This window comes from Phoenix dactylifera, chromosome 9, assembly GCF_009389715.1.
Source record: "Phoenix dactylifera cultivar Barhee BC4 chromosome 9, palm_55x_up_171113_PBpolish2nd_filt_p, whole genome shotgun sequence".
In the NCBI taxonomy this organism is placed as follows: Eukaryota; Viridiplantae; Streptophyta; class Magnoliopsida; order Arecales; family Arecaceae; genus Phoenix; species Phoenix dactylifera.
In genome coordinates, this window is record NC_052400.1 from 18,066,469 (window position 1) to 18,088,732 (window position 22,264).

The window sequence follows — 22,264 nt, forward strand, 5'->3', positions numbered from 1 at the left end:
TTTTTATTTTTGCATATGTATTCATGCTATCTAATGATACTAAAAAATTAACAGTTTTAAATTAAAATGACTAAAATATCCTTAATGGGTAGACATGCAAATAGATTGCAATTCCGATCCCGATAGCAAGAGAAGAAGATAGGGACAATAGCGTAATTTTTCTTAACACCGTTAGAACAACCATTATATTAGAGGCATTTGTACAATAACAAAGTTTTACAATGGTATATATGTAAATATCAATTTTGAAAGAATATTCATGTAAAATCCGATATTTAGAAGAGTATTTGTGCAAAAAATTCTAATTTTTATTTGATAAATATGAATATAGATATAAATATTAGTAGAATACTAAATTTTTATTTATATTTGAATGTATTCAAATATAAAATTGAATCTAGACAAATATTATTCGATTCACTTTATCCCGTCAAAATATGACCTTGCGCATTGTCAAAATATGATGATGTGCACGGCTTGTTATTCGTAGAATGGATTGCTTAGGGCCTAATGTAACTCGTTGACAAGTATTTTCCAACATGTATTTTTGTCATATTCCCCGGTTCATTATTCTCCATGTTCACATCTGGAACGACGTGTTTGCAAGTGGATGCCGCTCTCCCTGCCGCAAGATGCCAAAACTTCGCCATCCTTTCCGCTCCGCCCAGCTCGGCACGGCCAATGCCGTGTTGCCCATTGTTTGGTAGAAAGGAACCCGGCATTGACCGAGTTCGAGCCGAAGCGAACTCCCGGTCCTACTTTTCTCTCTCGCTGCCCGCTGCCCGCTGCCCGCTGCCCGCATTGACCGCGACTCCCCACCGCGCCCTCTAACCCCGTCTCTCTCTACAAATACCTCACTCCCCCATCGCCTTCCCCACACCACCACATCATCATCTCCGTCCCAAGCAATGGCGCCGGCCAAGATCGCTGTCCTCTTTTTCGTCATCTCCTCCCTCCTCCTCCTCTCCCATGCCAGCTTCGTCCCTGATGACAGCTTCCCGTTCTCCACCGCCGTCCCCAAGCAGGACCCGCCGAAGGACACCGATCAGACGGCCACCGTCGTATCGCTCGATAAATCACTCGACGGATCCATCTCCGCCGCCGTAGAGCCCTTCCACCATGTCGACCTCTCCCTCCGCCGTCCGATCGGCGGCCACATCCACCGTCCGATCAATCCCCACTTCCCGCTCCGTCTCCGCCACGGCTGCCGCGGCCACCGCCACGGCCGCCCCGGCGGGCGCGAGATCCCCTTTGGTGACGACATGATAGGGTTCCCCAGGGGCCCCCATATGGAGAGGGGGTTTCCCGGCGAGATGCGCTCGATCCCGATGAGGGGGCCCCGAATCCCAAGGGGATTTCCTGGCGAGATGCGCTCGATCCCGATGAGGGGACCTCGAATCCCAGGGGGATTTCCTGGCGAGATGCGCTCGATCCCGATGAGAAGGCCGGAGTTCCAGAGCGGGTTCTGGAAGGAGAGGGCGGCGATGGCTCACGGGATGAGGGATGCCGAGGGGCGTGAAGTCTCGATGGAGGAGAACGTCAGGCCGAAGCGCGAGGAGGACCGAGAGGACGGCGATTTCGTGAAGCGGTTCTGGGCGATTGTTAACCGCCTTTGAGCGTTCCAGGGTTCCCTAGGGCTAGCAGATAAACTTGGGGACCATCGCTGTGCCGTTATTATTACTTAAGCTGGTGTATTTATTTTGCTCTATGTATTATTTTTACCTAGTTTATATGCTCATATAGTTCGCTGATCTCATGTAAACACTATATTTCTATGTATTTAAGTTATGATAATGGCGTGCGCCATTTTTTTTTGTGTGTATATTCTTCTGTTCTCTTTGGCATACACGGTTGTTAATGGTGTGGCCTGTTTTTACTGTTTGCATGATTTGCAATAGGACTACAATCTGGTGATTGATGCCAAGAAAATAGCCAAGATCTTGGTTTATTTTGGCTGACATGTAAGAGTAAAGAATTTCGAAAATGATGAAATAACAGGTGCCTCGAACGGTTTGCCATGACTGAGAAATGAGATACTGGTTTATATAGTGCAGGTGAGAGCAATCATGCCTTGTCGATTGATTTCAAATTTTCATGATTAGGTTATTTATAATATGCTAAGTGCTAAATGTTTGGTAAGAGATGATATGTTCAGACATATTTGCCTATATTAGCCAACCTGGTTCGCTATATAATTTGATGTGATACAGAAGGTGAGTGGATTAGGAATTATATATGGTTTAATTTGTTTTTATATAGTTAGTTATGTTATTTATTTTGCTCCTAACTTGAAATGTATTCTTAATCATGATCCTATAGCCCTTTATATATACATATAAACGAATCCAAAATATTTTATCAACAAAATTTCATAAGTCCAAATAGTAGTTGATACGATATTTATAATTATAAATAATTATAAACAATTATAAAGGATTTTTTCAGTCTAATAAAGCCACTCGAAGTGCGAGATCCTAGGATATATGAACGTCTTGTAACTCTGCAATAGCTCCTATAATAGATCTGATATTCAAAGCTTATCTAGTGATCTCCTTTACTGCCAGAATATCTTAGATATTTCCTGAGATGAAAAGTGGTACATCCGGCACAGGCAAGGATCCTGAGATTGTGCTAGGAAAGAAGAGCCAGAATTCTTACAGTGTAGAGGAGCAGGAAAACTTAAGATTCTGAAGAAAGAATCGAAGATGGCTTAGATGGTATACTCCATCAGAAAACCAAGAAGAGATGGCAGAAAATAAAGAATGGATTGCAAATATAATTCGAACAATTACAATGACTCCAAATATTAGCACAAACATCTTCATGGCAAAACCATAGCTATTTCATGGGCATCTAAAAAACAAATGGATAAGGAATGCTTCCTGACAAGACCTCTAATTCCACATTAGCATCCTATTGTCTAATCAACCACTGTCTAACCTTCAAACAACTTATTCCAATCAGAGGAAAGGTGAATGCATACCTTCCCCACACAACAATAGCATCCAATGAAACAATCAGCAAACATTAGAAAGCATTCGAGCAGAAACCTGATTCAGAGTTGCCGGTCAGTTCTGCGCAGGGCCACGGCTGCACCCCAAGGGCAGCCCCGCTCACAGCCGTGCACTCCCATGGCGTGTTCTGGGGCCTGCCCCAGAGCTTGACATTAAAGAGACATATCCGAGTGAAAGGCGAGGTCTTGATGCCTTCAATTGACCCAGGTTGCTGGACGTTGATGCCCCAAACGTTCTTGATCGTCACCTTGTCGACTACTGGGATTGCATATGGATTGAACTTGTCGTCAGGGTGGTCACCGACATCTCCTGCAATCCTCACTCCCTTGCGGACATTGTTCATGTTCACATCGGCGAAAGTTATGTTTCTTATATACCCTCCCCTCCCAACATTGGTCTTGATATGGATGCCAATGCCAGTGTTGAAGAGACTAATGTTTTCCACCAAGACATTCTCCACCCCTCCTGATGCTTCACTCCCAATTGCAATCCCACTAAAGGGAGAGGAGCCTGTCAACCTCCTAATCGTAATGCCAGAGCTAGGATGGCCATAGGCGATGCCATATTCATCCCATCCACTCTTAATAGCCACCAGATCATCTCCAGTGGAAATGTAGGAATCCTCAATGCAGACATTGGAGCTGGAATCTGTAATTCATAATTGTAGAGAAGCCAACAGTTTAACAATCTTACAAGCCCACCATATACTGATGAGAGAGAGAGAGAGAGAGAGAGAGAGAGAGCTCTTCTATGCAAAAACTAATTCACAAGAAAAAGAAGAAATTTTTTTCACTTAAATATTTTATATATGCTATTTGTAACACAAAGAAAATAAAAACAAAAGGAAGCCAAATAGAACTACAGAAGTTAACCATACCTGGATCTATTCCATCAGTGTTAGGAGAGTCAGATGGAGCCAATACAGTCACGTATCTTATTACCACATTGCTGAAAGAAAGTAATAGTTAGATTTAGATGAAACATGGCCATCTTTTCTTTCAAAAATCTCATAGAGAAACATATAAGATATTTTTTCGATACCATGAAAAAAAAAAGAAATGATATTATTAACCGAAATACAGTAAAATGTTGGGCGACTCAAACTTAAGGGCAGGTAGGATTACCATCAAAGCCTGAAGGACAGAAATGAAGATTCAGAGAGAATTTTATACAGGGCCAGCACGGAATTCATGCCTCGGACATTTCAACTTTAACTTCACAGAAAATGGAAGCAAGATACTCACAACCAAAAAGTGACAGGGGAATAATATGCCCCTTAGTTCCTCTTTTGCATTCTGAAGTTTAGGTATGTGCCGAAGGAACAAGCAATTGTTCCAAGAGAGCAATTGCTTCAGGAGTAAGGGTTTATTGACAACATAGTGGAGTTCCAGCAATCACGAAACAACCAAAAAATAATTTGGTAAATGCATGGCTTCTTACATAACTCTAGGTTTGAAAGCTCAAGGAATTTGAGGTAAATTCTTGTGAAACTTAGCTCGAAAATAACAGGGTTAACAATTGAAAGATTTCTATGATAATTTGCAATATAAAGTAGGAAATACAGGTATTCATATTAACCATTCCTTTGGAACAAGGACAGCGGAATCCTAGTGAGACTCAGCATTTTGGTGAGATTAAAAAAAAAAACACAGTATTCACCTGCAATAAACAGGGTGAATGTTCCAAAATGGAGAGTTCTGCAGGATCACGTTGGAAATGAGGATATCACTAGAATGCATGAACTCCAAGAGATTAGGTCTTGTGAAACGCAGGGATCTTTGTCTCCACATATTCCACCACACTCCACCTTGGCCATCGATTATTCCTTTTTCACCTGTGAACAAAAGAATACATGAAAAACTAATGATTCAGAATAATCAAATCATTATTACATATATAAAAGTACTTATATTAGTATGGTCCTACATATGTATGTTCACAATTGTCATTGCAAGTAGCAAGCCTGAACTCCTTTAATGTCAGTTTCCGGTGTATTGTTCTTAACCAACATTCAACTCAATATCATGTTCATGAGATGAGTCAAACCATACAATCAGGCTTGGTCAACCTAATGAACCCGAGTCAAGCTAGGCTAGCCAGCTTAATTCACGCCCTTTTCTGTTTAAATTGTATGCTTTATTGTGTATGTAAATAAAGATAAAATTATCTGCAACTTCAAATATTTGTTAGTTCATATCTTACACTTCAAAATAAATAACTTGAAATGCAAAGAATTTTGTATGAATTTGGGCGAAGTGCTTCGGAAATGTAGGTTATATGTCAGTCTTTTGTAGGTTTACTGTCCTGTGATCTTAACCAAGCCTAGCATACCTAGGAAAACTAAAGGATAACACACCTAAGAACCACTTAGCATAAACAACAACAACATGTACATTTTTTTATCCAATTTGATAGCATGAAAGAGAAAATTGTTGGAAAAATACAAGGTAAATTCTTGTTGTAATATGTGTTCTATTTGATCTGAGTTTATTATTGCTTCGCATGTCGGATTCCTTGTGTCTTGTCTTCTATCAAGGTCAAGGAATCATTTTCTTTAAAGAGATCATGTGCTTCTTAGAAACTTTACTGCACCTAACAGATCAAGAACATTTCAAGGAAATATAAACAGTATAACCATCAGATGATTTTTGACAAGAAAAGGGCTTCTGGTGCATGACAAGATGTCAGAGTTTTAATTACAGCTTCTGGCGTTTCAATTGAAGGGCAGTGGTAAAACTAAAATAATAGATCCCTAAGACATGGAATGGGCTTTTCACTGTTTTTTGCTGCATTAAGAAACTGAATCTCTAGCATACTATGAGTAATCTTTAAGCTACTTCTATATATCTATATATATTTATCTTATTTTCAATACTTCCATGGAAACAACAACATGCTACTGCTAAAGCAATTGGAAAACTGCAGCAAGTTAGCAACATAACAAAAGCAATATAGCTAGTATTATTAACCTGTTATTATAACATCACGAATTCCATTCCCATGAATGAGACTCGTATATCTTCCTCCGGGTAGCTCGCGTCCTCTTCCATAAGATGGTAAAGGATCCATCAAGGGCCAGTTCCATGTATCCTGCACCAACCAAGTCCAGAAGGTTACTTGGAAGAAGGGAGGAAAAAGAAAATCAACTGGAAATCAATCGAAGAAATGAAGCCAAGAGAGCCAAGTAAAACGACTTCTGTTCAGCATTCCCTCACCAATCTAGATCCAAATTTTTTGAAAAAAAAAAACTCTGACAAAGTCATCAAACAAATAAGCTCTTCATGCCCTTCCACTTAGCAGCTGGATGAACTGGATGAATGCTTCTCTAACTCAAGCCAAAAGATCCAATTTTTACCACAAGATCCGGGTCACATTGCATGGTAGTAACTTGAAAAAGGAGAGGAAAAAGGCTAGACACGAAGTAGTAATACCTTGGTTGCCTTAATAACAGCTCCTCTGGCCAGATACAGGGTCATGTGGCTGGTGAGGTTAAAGCTCCCGGTAAGCCAGACACCAGGAGGAACATAGAGAAGAGTTCCACCCCTCCTCCTCCGGTGCTGAATCACATAGATCGCCTTCATAAAAGGCCAAGTGTTGAGAGTCCTCCCGTCGCCAACCGCCCCAAAGTCGGTAATTGATAACACCTCCCTCCGCCACCTCATTGGCACGGCACCCGAGCACGTCACCTCCGTCCCTGCCGCGCCGCATTGCACCAGAAGCGCCGCCGCCGCCAGTCCCACCAAGACTCGAAATACCATCTTTTGTAAACAAAGCTACGGGCTTTAAGAAAGAAACGAGAAGAAAAGGAGCTTGGAAGCAGAGAGGTCAAGGAGAGAGCACCAAGAAGAGCTTTTTAATGGATAAATCGAGGACTTTAGATCCCCAGAGAGAAGAGCGACTTACTCTGAGACTCCAGGAAGAACAATCCAAAACAGGGGAACTTGGGAACCAGGATCTAATGGAGAGAGAGAATAGGGAGCGAGTGAGTCCACCCACAAAACTCCAGATCAAGAGATGTTGTCTGTACTGCTATTGACCCGTGAGCCGCAGAGATTAGTCCAGTGGGGGAGCACACTGCTACCACCACCTTCTGGAGGAGACCTTGAGAGCTTGAGGGAACGTTTAGTGAACAGAGCCCGAAGGACTGGAAATAATTTTTTTGCTACAAGCTGTTCTTCGGTGCCATGGATTGGAGCAAAGAAAATTGTAGGAGACAGGGAGTGAAGTGGACAGATGGTGGTAGGGGAATCTTCTGCTCCCCTTCCTTTTTTTTAATTGCTTGGCTGGAGGAGGGGCCATGGGGCACGGATAATAGTAACTGACAGGCCTGGCCACTCACGCTTGTGTTCCACTTGCTATAAGTTTGGGAATGATGGGGCTTTTGATTTGAGCTTTAGGAAGACAGGATGATGTTCATAGATACTGCCATGGTGTGGTCTTCTGTTTTGGATCCCACCGAGTAGTAGATGAGCTTATCCTAGCGCAGGGTGTTGGTGGCAGGTGGTGAGCTCGATTGGATCTTATGACTTGAGAATTTGGTCAACCCTCTAGCCATGGACCAGCTTCTTGAGTCCCGTCTTTCTGAATTTCTGATGGCATCGTTCTCATGGCCGGAGAGCACGGAGATGTAATTTGATGGCTATCGTATGCTTTCTGTTATGATGTATGTTGTAAATATAGTTGGTATTAGCTATTATAGCGATATTACGTGTCTTCTCTAAAAGAAATGTGACACTTAACAATTCGTATGGACAGTGCAACAAAATTATAAACAAGATGAGTTCGAACGTCAGGTTTGGCTACGAGTATAACAATGGAGATTTAAAAAAATGTTTTCTTCTTCTTCTTTTTTCTGTGTGTGTGCAGTAAAACTTATCTTCTTATCAGGAAAAAATGTGATGGAAATCAAGCATTAAAGTTTTTCGTTTTAAAAAAACAACTAATATGCCTTGAGGAGGGGTTTTTTTTTTTAGCACTTATAAGCTTGGGCTAAGCATGAGAAGAAGCAAAGTGTTTGTATTGTAATGGTAAAATTGTAGACATACCTAAGATACTAAGAAAATGCCTTTGGAAACTCACTGACAAAATTTGAGTCTTTCTGTCAAGTAAAGTTAAACACAATCAAGTTTGAGGCTTCTCTTTTACCTAATAGAGCACTGGAGACAAGAAGCAATGCATGGACACCCATCACCATTTGTATTCACACGCTTGTAAGAGCTCAAGGGTGCCTCATTTGCATATTTGAGACATGCCAATGCTTGTGGGACGGGAAATTCATGCATCTCTCCACCTCATCGATCCAGAAGTCGCAATTCACCCACACGTTCTATCCTCAACCAGCGACGTTCATACAACAGAAGCTATGAAAGGTATACTCTTATCTGAAATCCAGCAGAAAGCATGGACCACTTACCTTCCCTTAAAATGGATTGGTGGTGGGGATCACAAATACGACGAAAGCCTGGCTCGATGCTGAGTTTTGCCACCCTGTACGTATAGAGTGAGAGGACAGAGACCCAAAACCAAAAGATGAGTGGGCTCCAAGGATTATATTTATATTTCACCCACAAAGGTGGCGGCATCCACAGGCACGCCGACCTGGTGGCAGCGCATCTTCATTACGCATGGTTAAGATATATAACGGTATCATGGTCCGACGACAACAACCGACGCATATCACTCGTGTCAAAACTTGGTTCGCAGGCGCGGTTTAGTAAGATGCGGTGCGATATGGCAGTCGTTGAGTGGAAAAGGTGTAGTTCATGGGTCGGTCTCCTCTCTTCGAATTAAAGACATGGGTTCGAGCCTCTTAAGGTGAACTAGGATTTTAAAATTGTTACGAGTGACATGACATGACAAGACATGAAGCTTTGAGCCTCGAGACAAAATGCCAGAAGAAAACGAAAGCAACGAGAATGGAAAAAGAAAAAAGAAAAAGACCTATACTAGTCCATAGAGATCATATCATCATCTTTCTGCCCATGAAAGGAGTGTTCATGTTTGGCAACTTTCTGTTCATTATAATATAAAAGCTGCATATGCTAAGAATATAATTTAACATAAAATTTTGAAAAATAGGTGATAAGAGAAAATGATATACATGGCTTACATAAATAGTATGTTTACTTTCTTAAATATAAAAAAAGAGTCAAATTAATTGAGGATGTAGATCAGAGATGATAGTTTTTTTGGATAAAAAAAAGAGAATCCAACTGCTGATATGGACCCAGAGACAACATGCTCATGAATAGACTCTCCAACTACATATAATAACTCCTGCATAGTTTCTTCTGAGCTCCACGCAGCTCCTTACCATTTGAGAGAAAATCTATACTAGCTAAAGGGTCGGCAGCATGCACTTGAGCATAGCATGAGTGCAAGATCCGGGTGCCCAGGTGAAAAATCAATCCTTCCATTAGAGCATAACATAATTAAACAATCAGCTTATCAAACAATGGCGTCTTGTACCACTTTTTCCCTACATACTCTCCTTCCATGATTGCAAGTCAATTCCGGTTAAGAGTATAAATCAGATTAGTCAAAAACTCAAAAAAGAAAAAAAAACAAAAGAAAATATTCGATCCAATCCAATAAAATAAAAGAAGAGGAAGAAGCTTCCAAGGCTTCTGGAGCAGTAACTTAAGCCATTTGTAAAAGGTGACTCATCAAATGCTTACAGTGTTCCCAGTCAGCGTATATTTTAGAGTTTGCTCCATCTGCTATGGTAATAAATATGACATCAACAAATAACAAAGGCAGGTGTAACTAGAGGGGATTGAAAACTTGGAAATTGAACTGCCAACAAATTGAAATCAAGGTCTACAGCAATTCATGCGAACTGCAAAAGCACAATTTTCTCTAAATGAAGTGTCATGCACTCAGTACAATAAAACAGTAAGACATAAACCAAATCATAAAAGCAGAGAACAAAATTCCAGTTCTTCAATGCCATTACCACAACCAAATCAAAAATATGTTTCCTCTTCCCGTTTTCCATCAAATTGCAAGCATAGTTTATTATGCTCACGATTTGACTGCAGGAGAATTGAATACAAAACTGTGCAGAAACTCATTAACCAGCCTACTCCACTTGGTAGTCCTCCTCGTCATCGTCCTCATCCTCATCATCGTCGTCCTCATCTTCTCCCTTATTTATCAAGCTACCACTGCGGAACATGCTTAGCTCATCTTTTCCATCATCCTCATTAATGAACTCTAGTCCATATACAGCATTCCTGTGTTTTACCACAAGCCAGCGCAGCAGACGGTCTTCCTTATTCAAATACTGAAGTTCCTGATTGAAAGTAGGTGGAACCATCATGGTCATCTGCATGAGTTGGCCCTGCACATATAGCATGCATTGAGCATATTCAGAAAAAAAGAACAGTTAAAGCACAATGGTTACCATTTAACAACAACACCAACTTCGCATAACAAGGGATAATTATACATATGGAGGAAAAAAAAACAAAACCGGATATGATAGGCAAACCAGATATTACATATTTACTAACATAATATATGTTACAAGCAAAGAATTTCATGTGTGCCTTGATAACAAAATACTTCACCATGACCCCCAAGCCTTTCAACATCCATCCACTTGTACAAATGAAGGTGGGTAATCTTGCCAAAGCAAGCAAGAACATGCCAAATAAATATATAAAAAAAATACCATTACACAGAGGTAGTCTCCACTTATATCTCTTAAACCCAAAGACAATCCCTGTTCTAGTGATAAAGCCTCATGCACTCATGCATAGGAATAAAAATGCACGAAAAGAGTAATGATATCATTTATTTGTCACCACAGTTCTATGTCTGTAAAATCACAGTTTTTCTACTCTTCTTTCCTCTCTCTATTCCTTTTTTCCTTTGGTTAAAAATTATGATATCACACTAATAATTTTATTCATAGAAAATGTCTGTTTAAAATTGGCACTTAACCTCCATGAGTCTACTTTTGGTCAGCCACATGTTTTTGTACCTCAAGTAGAGTTTATGTCTTGTCTTCTTGATCCTATTATTTCTCTCCAAATTATTCATGCTCCAGCATGACTCGGGATTAATTTAAATACCCTTCTACTGGCTTTTGGATAATCCACTATCGCATTCTCGGTAATTATTCAATAATACATTAAGAATATTTTACAACAAGAATGAAGCAATTGACTGAAAATATGAAGGGTCAACTTGAAGTCCGCAGGCAAATACTCAAACTTTCCCTCACCACCTATACACTTGAAACACATGGAATAATGATTCTCACAGAGGGACTTGCAAGCCTCCTAATTGTTTCTTTTTCAACACTAGACTAAAAATCCATCTTTTAAACAGGAATAGTCAAATTTCTCAGTGCAAATTTCTAATGTTTAGATATTCGTATAAAATTCAAATAGTCTCCAAAAAAAGAAATCAAGAGAAGATACTGCAAGGGCTCTGAATGGTTCCAACTCTGTATTGACAGCAACAATCTTCAATATTAAAAGAAAGAAATGAAAATGGACAGAAATTGGTCAATGTAGAAACTACAATAGATAAGAGAGAGAACTGAAATCATTTCAAGTTACAGAAAATGCTCTAGCTTAACCTTTATTTCTGTTTAATGAAGCACACTGAAACTCAAGAGAAATAATTCATATCCCAGAATTTTGATTTGCTTACATTTTTTTTTTTCAAATCCTTCTTCACAAATCACAAATCAAAATTCCAATCCACGATTTCTCAGGCCTTCTCTCTCCTTTTAATTGCTTTGACATAAATCAAGCCCCTTTTTCCGGTGTTTCATAATATTAATCTATCCTATCCAATTTGACCTTATCATGTCCTTGATTAGGGTTATCTATATCTTTCTTCAAGGCAAAATTTTTCTACCAGATGTTCATTTACGAAACCATCATCTTATATTAATTGCAGCGATGCCTACAGTGTTGCTGGTCTTACATCATACAGTGAGAAGCATGCATTCTTCAGCACTTGTTCTCATTGTTTTATGCATTAGCTTGTTTACTTATTCAAACATTCCACAACAGAAGATCAAGGGATCCAAACCCTACACCTTTAATTCCATTTGGTCCTAGCAAATTAATTTGCAGATTCTTAGACTGACATGACTTTGTATGAAGTCTGGAGTTTTAGGGGAAAAGACAACAACCTGAAGGAAATAGAGAAGAAAAGTTACTAGATGAAGAATGACAGTCAAACTAAAGAAAATAATTAAAAAAACCCAGCATCATTGCTAATTTTTCTGTAGATTAGATACTAAGTTATGATTAAAATTTCAAACTTATTGTCTTTTTCAGTGGACTTGGAAAAGAAATTCAAAATATTTATGTCATGGTTATATCAAAGGACATTTTTCTAAAAATTGTTTATCCACTTTCCATAGCTGGCGTCCAAACAATTACAATCTTAAAAAAAAAAAACACCTCCAGCAAAAACAATTTCTCTGAAGGAAGCAGTCCATCAAGTTAAAAACCTAACAACAAAAATGAGGAAAACCTGACAGGCTGACATGGTGACACCTGATTGTTAGGATCTAGCACAACGAATGAAAATAACATTTATTTGTAATGGCATTTTGCAGTCATCGTCATCATACCACCATAATTCTAATCAACATTGCCAATGAAGTTAAGCTTAGGTTAAACTCGTCTCAGATCCCATTCGGAAAATACAGGCAACCCAAGTTTTCTCTTTCCCCGTTCATTTCATCAAACACCGAAGCTACAAAATAAAGAAACATAGACTAATTTATCCAAATCTCCACCCCAATTTTTTTTTACACAATTAGTTGGATTCTTGACATCATCATCCTAAAAGAGGCATAACAAGTTAATATAATGGATTGTCATCGCATAACACCCGAACATGAAACCAAAAGCACCGCATAGATCTCCATTAGTACAATTGCAAACATTAGGAATTGAATGGAAAAGGAAAAAGAAATAATAATCAAGAAATGGACAGATTGGGCATTAAGATTAAAAAAAAATTGAGATATTTGGGGGTGGGGAGGGGGGCACCTGGTAGTGGCGGCCGTCAAGCTTCTTGATGCCATAGCCGAGCTGGACGGTGCCGAAGGACTTGAGGTCGGTGATGACGCCGTTGCGCTGGTAGACGCGCCGGCCCACGCGGGCCACCAGATCCATCAACGCCTCCTTCTTTGCATGGGGCTTCGCCAGCAGCAGACAATCGTAAAGAGGCATCCCCTCTCCTCCGTCTCTATTCCAATCAACTCTACGCTTCCTTGCCTCTCTCTCCTCCCGTGTGTTGCCTCAAAACCCCCAAAACCCTTCGACCTTCTCAGGAGTCTGGAGCCGCAACGGAGGTGGCGCTTGAAGCCATTCCAATCGGTCCCTGGTTCTAAATTGGGTCAGCGCTTTTCGGCCGCGCCATGGAATCGGCTGTCGAACTCTGTACCACCTGCGAGTTAATATGATCTTGCTTTTTTCTATGGACAAAGAGAGGCTAATCCGGTTTATCTAACGAGCAAGATGATATTAGGAGGTTGCTGAGGGAATATAATACCTTTCAGATTGCACATATATTGCGAAAGACGAACAGAGCTACTGACTGGATCACCTCGTTTGCTGCTCGTCATTCTGGAAAAATTCTCTGGACCCATTTTGTATCCATTCCTCTACATTTGTGGAGTATTTTATTTTTTGACTCAGATGGCAAACTGGCAGTACTCATGCGAGACTAGTGTGAGTTGCTGATGAACTATAAAAAAAAAAAAAAAGCTTCCCACCCTCTATTTTATGGCTCCAAAGCAAACCAATGGTGGAACCAAGATTCTGTTGATTAAAGACAAAGTAGAGACGGTAATTTTGTTTTCTTGTCTGAGTGGCAAGAAATGTCTGAGTGGCCACTTCAAATAAAAGAACATTTATTCGATGTTTTTGGTTACTGTGCTCTCTTTTTTTTTGTCCCATTAAAAACAATTAGCTTGCTAAGCTAAGAAGAGTGCATGTTATCCAAAACAGTTATACTTTCATCCAAAAATAAGTCCACTTTTATTTTTAAATTTTTATATATCTATTACATATGAATTGGGTAAACAACTAGAATAAGAAAAAAAGGGGATCCGAGAGAGAGAGAGAAGGAAGAGGCAAGAGAATCCAAACTAATGAACAACTCCAAGCAATTTCACCAAAGCTAGACCAATCACAATCCAAGCCCAATTAGTCCAACAAAAAGAAAAGCCCATAGCAGAAGCAAATATAGCCCAAACGTGCTAGGTGAACCGACCATAAACAAGCCCAGTTCCATTAATAAGATAAAAACAAGAAGTTCGAAGATTATTTACGAGTCATTGGTGCAGGATTCGCGACATGCCTGGATGGCAGTGATTCCATCAGTTGATCAAATACTTGGGAGTTATTTTATGTTGTCTTTTGTTATGTTATTTTACCATTCATCGGGCTTATATAACGCTGATCCTCACGCATTTTGTGACTTTTTTCCAAGACCTCTTTGTCTGAGCTCGAGCAATGCTAAGGCAATGCCATTCTAAAAGAAATATGCAGGAGTTTCATATTTTGTATTGCCGGTAAAATTACTCTTACAAGCTTCATTCTTCAAGTAAGATGATGTTTTTTTTTTAAAGAAAAAGGAGAATTTCAGAATATACTTCCATCCGAAAATAAATCTATTTTGAGTTTGTTTCTTGATATGTCACGTGCTTGGTATGTGGGCCGTCAAGTTCGCGATAGTAACTAGTAAGAAACAGCAAGTATGAAGGTTACGAGTCAATAGTACGAGCATTGCCGCATGAATGTCCTAATAGTATTCACAGTGATTCCATTAACTGATCAAATACTCGAGCTATGTTGTGTGTGTGTGTGTGTGTGTATATATATATATATATATATATTGTTATACCGTACGTATAACAGTATGATGTTGACTCAGCTACGTTTTGTAGCTCTCTAAGAAGACCTCATTGTCTAATTTTAGGCCATGCTATAGCAGTGCCACTCTGCCAGACACCTCTCTTTCCCCTCTCGCCGCCGTCACGGTCTCCCGTTGCTCTCTTGCCACAGCCACGGGCTCCCTTCCCCCTCTAGCCGCCGCCGCCGCCGCCGTGGACTCCCCTCCCCCTCTGCGTGCCCATCAAGCGCCAACCCTAGTGGAGATCCCCAGGCGACTAGTGAGCATCATCATCCACCATCCGAAAAGTACGAGGCCCGGCCCGACGTCCAAAGCTACCGGACTCGGATCTGAGAAGTAAGCCAGAAAGCCGGGCCAGGTCATGCTCGGGCTTGGCTACTTTTAGTTATGCATTGGATCAAGCCTGGCCCGAATCCGGCCTGAACCGCCCGATAAGCAGGTCTAATGGCAATCCAACCTGAAAGGATCCGAATCAGTTGGATCATGATCACATTTTCTGCAGTTTCCTCCTTTTTGGCGGGTCCCAAGACATTAACACATCAGATACAAAAACAGAAAAAAGATTAGAGGGAGGCACGAGGAATCGCCAATGGTAAAGAAAAAGACTACTAAGCACGGCCCAAATTCATTGAAAAATATTTTCTATACCATTGGGGATTGGTGCTCTACACGACCACACCAGAAACCTCGAGGAAACTTTCTTGATGGTAGTAAGTCTAGCCCTGCAACATGAAAAGATATTTGTAGGAATAAAAATCAAATCACCAATATCCAAGAGCCAACTTCCGAATGCCCTAGATGAGGCAGCTAGCCATATAAGTGATCACTTGGAATAATAATTCACATCCACAATCCTCAACTGAAAAAAAAAAGTATAAAGATTCACTTTTTTCCCACTTATATCTTGAGCAGACGTTCTTATCCCAGATAGAATTAGGTTCGGTCAGTGAATGGCTGCTTTCTTGCGGGGCATCTCTTTCCCATTATGTCCAAGAGTAACCTATGGATCTTTGGAGCCGCGGGACATGCGGCCTTTTTTTAAGGAGAGTCTCCCCTCTTGGTGCTAGTTTCTACGAGCCCCATCCATTAAGCAAGGACTATGTTATAGTCGTGGTGATGGGAACAATGCAACTCTCTTTATACGCAGCCATTGGCGACTTTGGTTCCCCTTACCTACAAACCTTCTTTTTAAAATTTATGGATATTAATGTAACCAATGGTTTTTTTTCTCGCATTTTATATTTCAGAGGCGCAGGTAAGGCGAGATCTGTATACTGTTTTCTTCTTGCAAAACTTTTTGGCAACTACTATGGCGATTCCTAATTGCACCTAGAATTTAGCTTTTTAATGCGGAGGATGTCATGGGGTATGCTGCCTACTCAGCTCTGTTTGCATTATATTGGTCTTGTCCATGACAGTCTTTGCCCTATACGTCATATGGTTCCAAGATATTACGCATTGGAACCATGCTAGTTCAGGACTGGTTTCATAGAACCTGGACTGAATGGTACTCATTAATAATGGAACAGATCATGGGACCACAGTGTGTCTAGACTGGATTGTCTCTTTACCGTTCACCATTTTGAAAATTTTATCTAGGCAGTCCATAGGTCATTATTTGAGCCTTTATGTGATTTTTTTATGAGCCGCTGTTGTACCAAAAAAAAAATTATTACTAGGTAGGACTTTTTTTGGCTGCAATATTATAGGGCATTAGAAGAATCGAGATGCTTATATATTTAAGCAATTTATGGCCCCCGATCAAACGGTTATTAGGAAGGCTAGAGTTTTGACTAATGAGTATGCTTCTCAACTAGTTGCTAGATCTCACCACGTGCAAAGCAGACTTGTCGCACATGGAACCCTCCTTCTCGCCCGAGAGCGTGCTCGCACGTGCTGGTTTTGTTTTGGGAACCGTGAGGGCGGATGCTTTTTACTCGCTCACGTGTATTGCCAAGAGTCCCTGCGAACGAACCATGGGTAACAGTTAACAAGCGAGGCTTTGCTCCATGAAGGAACCAAGGGAACTTTTCGGGACCTCCTCCTGTGATTCCCGTTCTTGATGCGCATGCTAAAACGAGAGAGAATTTCTCAGATGATCAGGTCCACCGTGCAGGATATACAGGCGACGATACAGCGAATCCGTCCCTGTAAAAGCAATTCACATGACAAACTAATCGGCAAATTTTGGAGGGAGCCGCTGCACAAGCAGAATGCTGCTTTTCCTTAATGAACTCCGTCGATTGATGTACAGTACCCGTAATACGTTATAACTGTTTTGAGTTTTAATTTAATAAAATAATTTTTTTTTTCTTATCTCATACTCTTCAACTTTCTGCTATATTTTTTTTAATATATTATAATAATATAACAATCCCATCCTCATTGAATAATGCCTAATCTGTTGCTTAAAAAAGGGCCGCATGGCCGACGCGTCGGCCACTCGAGCTTGGAACTCGCAATGACTTGAACCAAAACCTCGCAACCTTAAAAATGAACCGCTAGAAGAAGCCGATGGGCGACAATGACGGATATAATTAACTTCATTGTTTTAGACGCCGCCGAAACAGACGAAGAGCCAACCCGGCCGGGGGTAGGAGAGAGTCGCTTTCAGGTTTCCTTTGTCGTCTAGTGGAGGGAAGCGTGACGCATGCACCGTCCACGCCACGACGACCGCAGCATTCGGTCTCGATGCTTTCCCCCAACGGCCCACCAATTAAGAAACGGCTCCACCGGCAAAGCAGCCGGTCAGCCGCATTTAAAGCTTCTGCTGGCCCCCAACTGAGGCGTCGAGCCCAAAAACCCAGTCCCAACCACGTAGGCCCGGACGGCTATCTTCCATCCTCCACCGCACAAGAAGATTTCAGGACTGTAGCCAGCCATACCCCGTAATCTGGGGGCACGTCAGAGAAAAATTTCACTAACAGATCTGATTTGGACTATCAAAAATTTTCGAGACAATCATGCAAAACTATAAACTGATGGTCCATGACTTGCGGCACGTATGCGGGGAAAAAAAAAACAGTCCCAAGTCTGAAGTGACGATATATGTATTTCAACCAAGAGAAAAGATGGCAGCTCGGGAGATGAAATCTATTACTAAAACCATGTCCATCCAGAATCTATCTCATTGTTCGAATATATACAATACCTCCAAAGTGCACCCAACGAAACAGTCGAAGGTCCTCTAAATTCCCATCTCCACGGCAGCATCAGATAAATAAGCTAGCCTTCATCATGAAAATCATACAATCATCAATTCCGGACACAGATTCACCAAAGCAGTGTTCAAAGGCCTTCAGGAAAACCCAAGAGAGACCTAACTATAAGCGACCTCTGAATTTGTGTGTCTCACGAGAGAATGAGGTTCTGGTACTACCCAGACAAAAACATCGCCTTCACTTTTGAAAGAGTATGGGAATGAAACGGAAGGATAGGATAAAAAGGGTAACAGTAGGAGCTAGGAAGAAGAAAATAAACTACCAGTGTCTCAAAAGCTTCCAAGTCCAGAATGGCTTGAAAGCTTTATCCCGGCAACTTTCATTGCTCCGCGCGCAGATGAATCAATGGAATCACCGATCAATGGGCTCGGTCTGATCTTGCACCCCCAAGCGCTCTGATATGTCAGCCAACGATTTGAGATTGCACTTGATCAAGGCCTCCACGAAAAAGCATGTCTCGTCCCTGGTGTTCCCATCGGGCACATCCACCACAAATGACTCGATCACCAGTGTCCCTGGCCTCCCGTCGATGGTCTCGGGGTGGAGGGTGATGATGGATGAGTAGTTCTGCCAAGTGACATGTTGGTGAATGAGCCGTAAAACTCGAAACGCAGTCAAAAATGAAGTACTAAGCATCAGCTGTTACTCTACAAATAAACTACCCATATACAACATCAGCCAGATTGGAGAAAGACATTCAGCTCGGTAACGATGCTCTAAACTATGACAAAGAAATAAACATTTACATTATATACCAGATGCACAATCCCCAGATCCAAGGATCGCTTTTAGAAAATAAACACTCCTGTTGCAATAACAACTACATAGTTCTACAGATATAAAGGAAGGAGCTCTAATGAGGAGAAAAAAAGACAACACTCGATAGAATTGACACATATTTTACATCAATCAGGAAGAAGTTACATTTTGGATGACAAAAGCTGCACCAAATTGGGAAATTGAAAATCTGAAAAATTGGATTTAGATGGAAAGAAGAAAGTTGATGAACAATTTTACCATTAAGAAGTCAACAGAGCACCCATTTTTATGGCATTTAGGTAATGTTCAGCTGTGTGGAAAAGGTTTGTGGAGGAATTTTGACTCAAATGTTATAAATTTTGCTGGAAAGAAAGAAACAGCTACTATAAGTTCAGCGAGATATATCCAAAATCTAATCAAACTTCCACAGCTATAGACTGGTACCACATGGACCTTTCTTTTTAGAACAAAAAGGAAACATCTCTGTAAGGTCCAAATAAAGAAGAACTGCTACAGGAATCAAGCACAAAGACAGACATGCAGCTTCAGTTGATGCAAATCAATCAAGCAAACCAGTGAGAAAGCACTAGTCATTCTTATAGCCATTCTTATATCCATAATTGATCAAGAAGAAACAAAGCATCTAGTAAGCATAACGTTATCCAACACAGAGTGAAGATATGGAAACCTGATCATTCAAGACTGCATGCAATTCTAAGTGACTTGGAATATAGCAATCAAATTTACCCATTTGGCCAACTTCTTAACAGATGAGACCTATTCGACCAAGAACCAAGCAATGAGACATGCAGAGAAAGAAGAAAAAGGAAACACAAGGGACAGATGATAAAGAGGACCAGACCTTGAGCCTATGATCCCTCCGACAATCTTGATGCTAAGGATGTGTTCATTGTCGTCAAGAAACTCCAACCTTTCGGTGCTGGTGGTGGCAGGGAGCCCAGATTTGACATTCACTTCCCTCACGCTCCCAATCCCCAGATCCCCTCGCATGACACATCTGCTTACAAAGGGCTTGTACTTCTGCGGCTGATCAAATCTCCTCACCAAAGACCATACCTGCCATCAATGAAACAATCAAATTCATCACCGTAGCCAAAATTCCATAAATTTCTAATATATTGAATCGTAGATAGCATTGTCGGTCAAATCAATCCTATTCTTTGTTTACCAACAGAAAGAAGATGATTTTTTTATAATTATCCTTAAAGATTTCTAGAATCGAAATTCCTCGTATCGCCCTTCCATCTGTTTCAGAGAAAATAGAAGGAAACCACATTAAACCGGGCTACCACGAGAACAAAATCATGCCAATCCAAACTAATCGAACGGACCACACCAATCCCCTAAAATATAGCTTAATTAGTACAAACATATATTTTTTCTTGAAGAAAATCATATAACTTTTCTATCTGAACCCCTTCAGATCTACTCGAAAATATTTGATAATACCACATATCAAATCCCTAGACGTCCATGAGCAACCATTCAAAACCGCACCGTAGATTTTGTTCTCGATACCAATAATAGCCAAAGAATCGAAACACTTACGAGATGAACAGGGGCTTTGATGTGCTTGAACAGAGCGGAGCTGCACTGATTCTCCCTGGGCTCGTGCCGATGGAGCCGCCTCACGTACTCCGACTCCATCCGCGGCATCCGTTGCTGTTCATCTCGTCAGCCAGCCTCCACGCCCGATCGCCGGTCCTCCCCCGCCCTCCGCCGTTCATCCCAACCATCCAGCTTTAGGGCCCCCGACCCCTTCCCACCCCCAACCCCCAAAAACCCCAACAGACAAGCTAATAGGAGAAGAGAAACCGCTCTCTCCCCGAACCCGCCCTCCTTCCCTCGCGAGTCGCGACGAAGCTTCTCCTCTTATCTATATCCTCTCTCACTTCTATGATTCTCTTCGAAGAAAGAGAGAGAGAACAGAGAGGTATCGCGATGGTCCGAGCCTCGGCTCTGAGCTTTTCTGATCGGTTTGCCTTTCGCCCTCCACCGTCCGCCCCCCAAAACGATAAAAAAATCGCGGGTGCCCCACTGCTTGCGAACGCCGTCTTATCCTCACCCGATTTGTATTAATTTATGCCGTCGCTTCTCCGCGTTATCTACCGATATACCACTTTCAGCTGCCGCCAGGATGCAAGCACCCGCCGCGACCCATTTTCTTTTGTTAAAATTATTAAATAAATAATAGTATGATAATTATATGATTAATAATATATTATAATATAATTATATCATAAATGCAATATATGTAATGCTAATAAATATAATATATAATATTGATATAATATACTAATGGTGTTTTGATATACCAATTTTTTTGTTGGACCGAATGGTATTTTTTATTTCTAAGTTTTAACCCAAGATCATTATTATTGGATGGCCTTTGGATATCCGACCTCAAGGATGGATTTTTATTACTAGATTGGACAATGATTCGAGAAATAAGAATGATTTGAAATTACTATCATGTAGAATCATTATGGTGCAGCTGAACATGATGATCTCGTTATCTCTATCTGCATCATCTTTGATATTGTAATGACCAACCCATACTAAATACCCTTACAGTAAAGCTAATCATGAGCCGGACTTTAGCCCTAAACTCTATTCATTTTTAATCAATTTTAAGCCGGACCTATATAAAATTTAATAACTTTTGTACACAAGCCTATGACCAGTTTTTCACTATAGTGAAATTTGACACAATTGCTGTCCAAACAAAGATAGCAACGGGTCGAGCATGGATCAGGCAAGGCATTATTATAAAATGTTGGACGTCCGGTAGAATTATAATATTTAATAAAATATATGTAGATGATGGAAGATGGAGACGATACTCGTGTTGAGTTGCAAACCGACCGTCCGTCGGACTGATAGCAGAAAGGACTCCATTTGTTGATTCGAATGATAGATGGAAGAGAAATTGGGATCCACGATCCCACGTGGTATCATAGGTATTTTAAAGGCAAACGATAAAAGGAATGCCTCGTCCGGAACGAATCCAGCAGCGTGGTCGGACGAACGAATCCAGCTTGGATGGCCATCATCCCGATGGGCGGTCGGTCGTCCTTTTAGAGCACGAGATGGGCGTGCCCACCGTCCCGCTCGTGGCAAGTCGTTCCATTTCCTCGCTACTCTGAGTTGAGGATAGAACCAGGGAGATATACCCCTTCAGTTACAGCCATTTATGCTTTGCACAATAATTGTAATTGATCGGATCCTAAATAATATATGATACAATACTTTCATAAACTGTATGGAGTTCACTTAATTACAACTGTTACCGTTACACAATAGAAAGATGATCATGAAAGCAGGACTGAATCTTTCCAATTTAATGCCAAACTA

General features: G+C 40.9%; 3 protein-coding genes across 4 annotated transcripts; all 3 read right to left on the bottom strand.

The window, feature by feature from the left end:
* Positions 1 to 2,746: 2,746 nt before the first annotated feature.
* On the bottom strand, positions 2,747 to 7,301 carry LOC103707418 (probable polygalacturonase). Of its 2 annotated transcripts, none has more exons than XM_008791935.4 (6): positions 6,918 to 7,301; positions 6,446 to 6,794; positions 5,984 to 6,104; positions 4,674 to 4,848; positions 3,892 to 3,962; positions 2,747 to 3,662 (listed from the first exon to the last, which is right to left on the bottom strand). In XM_008791935.4, exons 2-6 carry the CDS (start codon positions 6,770 to 6,772, stop codon positions 3,028 to 3,030), a joined length of 1,329 nt encoding a protein of 442 aa, XP_008790157.1. In that variant the 5' UTR covers positions 6,773 to 6,794; positions 6,918 to 7,301; the 3' UTR covers positions 2,747 to 3,027. The 2 variants fall into 2 exon arrangements, with proteins under 2 accessions (XP_008790157.1, XP_008790230.1); XM_008792008.4 differs by having other exon boundaries at positions 6,446 to 6,772; positions 6,918 to 7,298.
* A 2,533-nt stretch (positions 7,302 to 9,834) lies between these two features.
* Positions 9,835 to 13,515, bottom strand: LOC103707061. The gene is made up of 2 exons (XM_008791451.4): positions 13,040 to 13,515; positions 9,835 to 10,356 (listed from the first exon to the last, which is right to left on the bottom strand). Exons 1-2 carry the CDS (start codon positions 13,220 to 13,222, stop codon positions 10,096 to 10,098), a joined length of 444 nt encoding a protein of 147 aa, XP_008789673.1. The 5' UTR covers positions 13,223 to 13,515; the 3' UTR covers positions 9,835 to 10,095.
* Positions 13,516 to 17,962: 4,447 nt separating this feature from the next.
* LOC103707144 (abscisic acid receptor PYL3-like) lies at positions 17,963 to 20,981 on the bottom strand. The gene is given in 4 exon segments (XM_008791563.4): positions 17,963 to 18,697; positions 19,752 to 19,768; positions 19,771 to 19,966; positions 20,459 to 20,981. Coding segments are annotated over 4 exon segments (537 nt in total). The 5' UTR covers positions 20,567 to 20,981; the 3' UTR covers positions 17,963 to 18,481.
* Between the last annotated feature and the right edge of the window lie 1,283 nt (positions 20,982 to 22,264).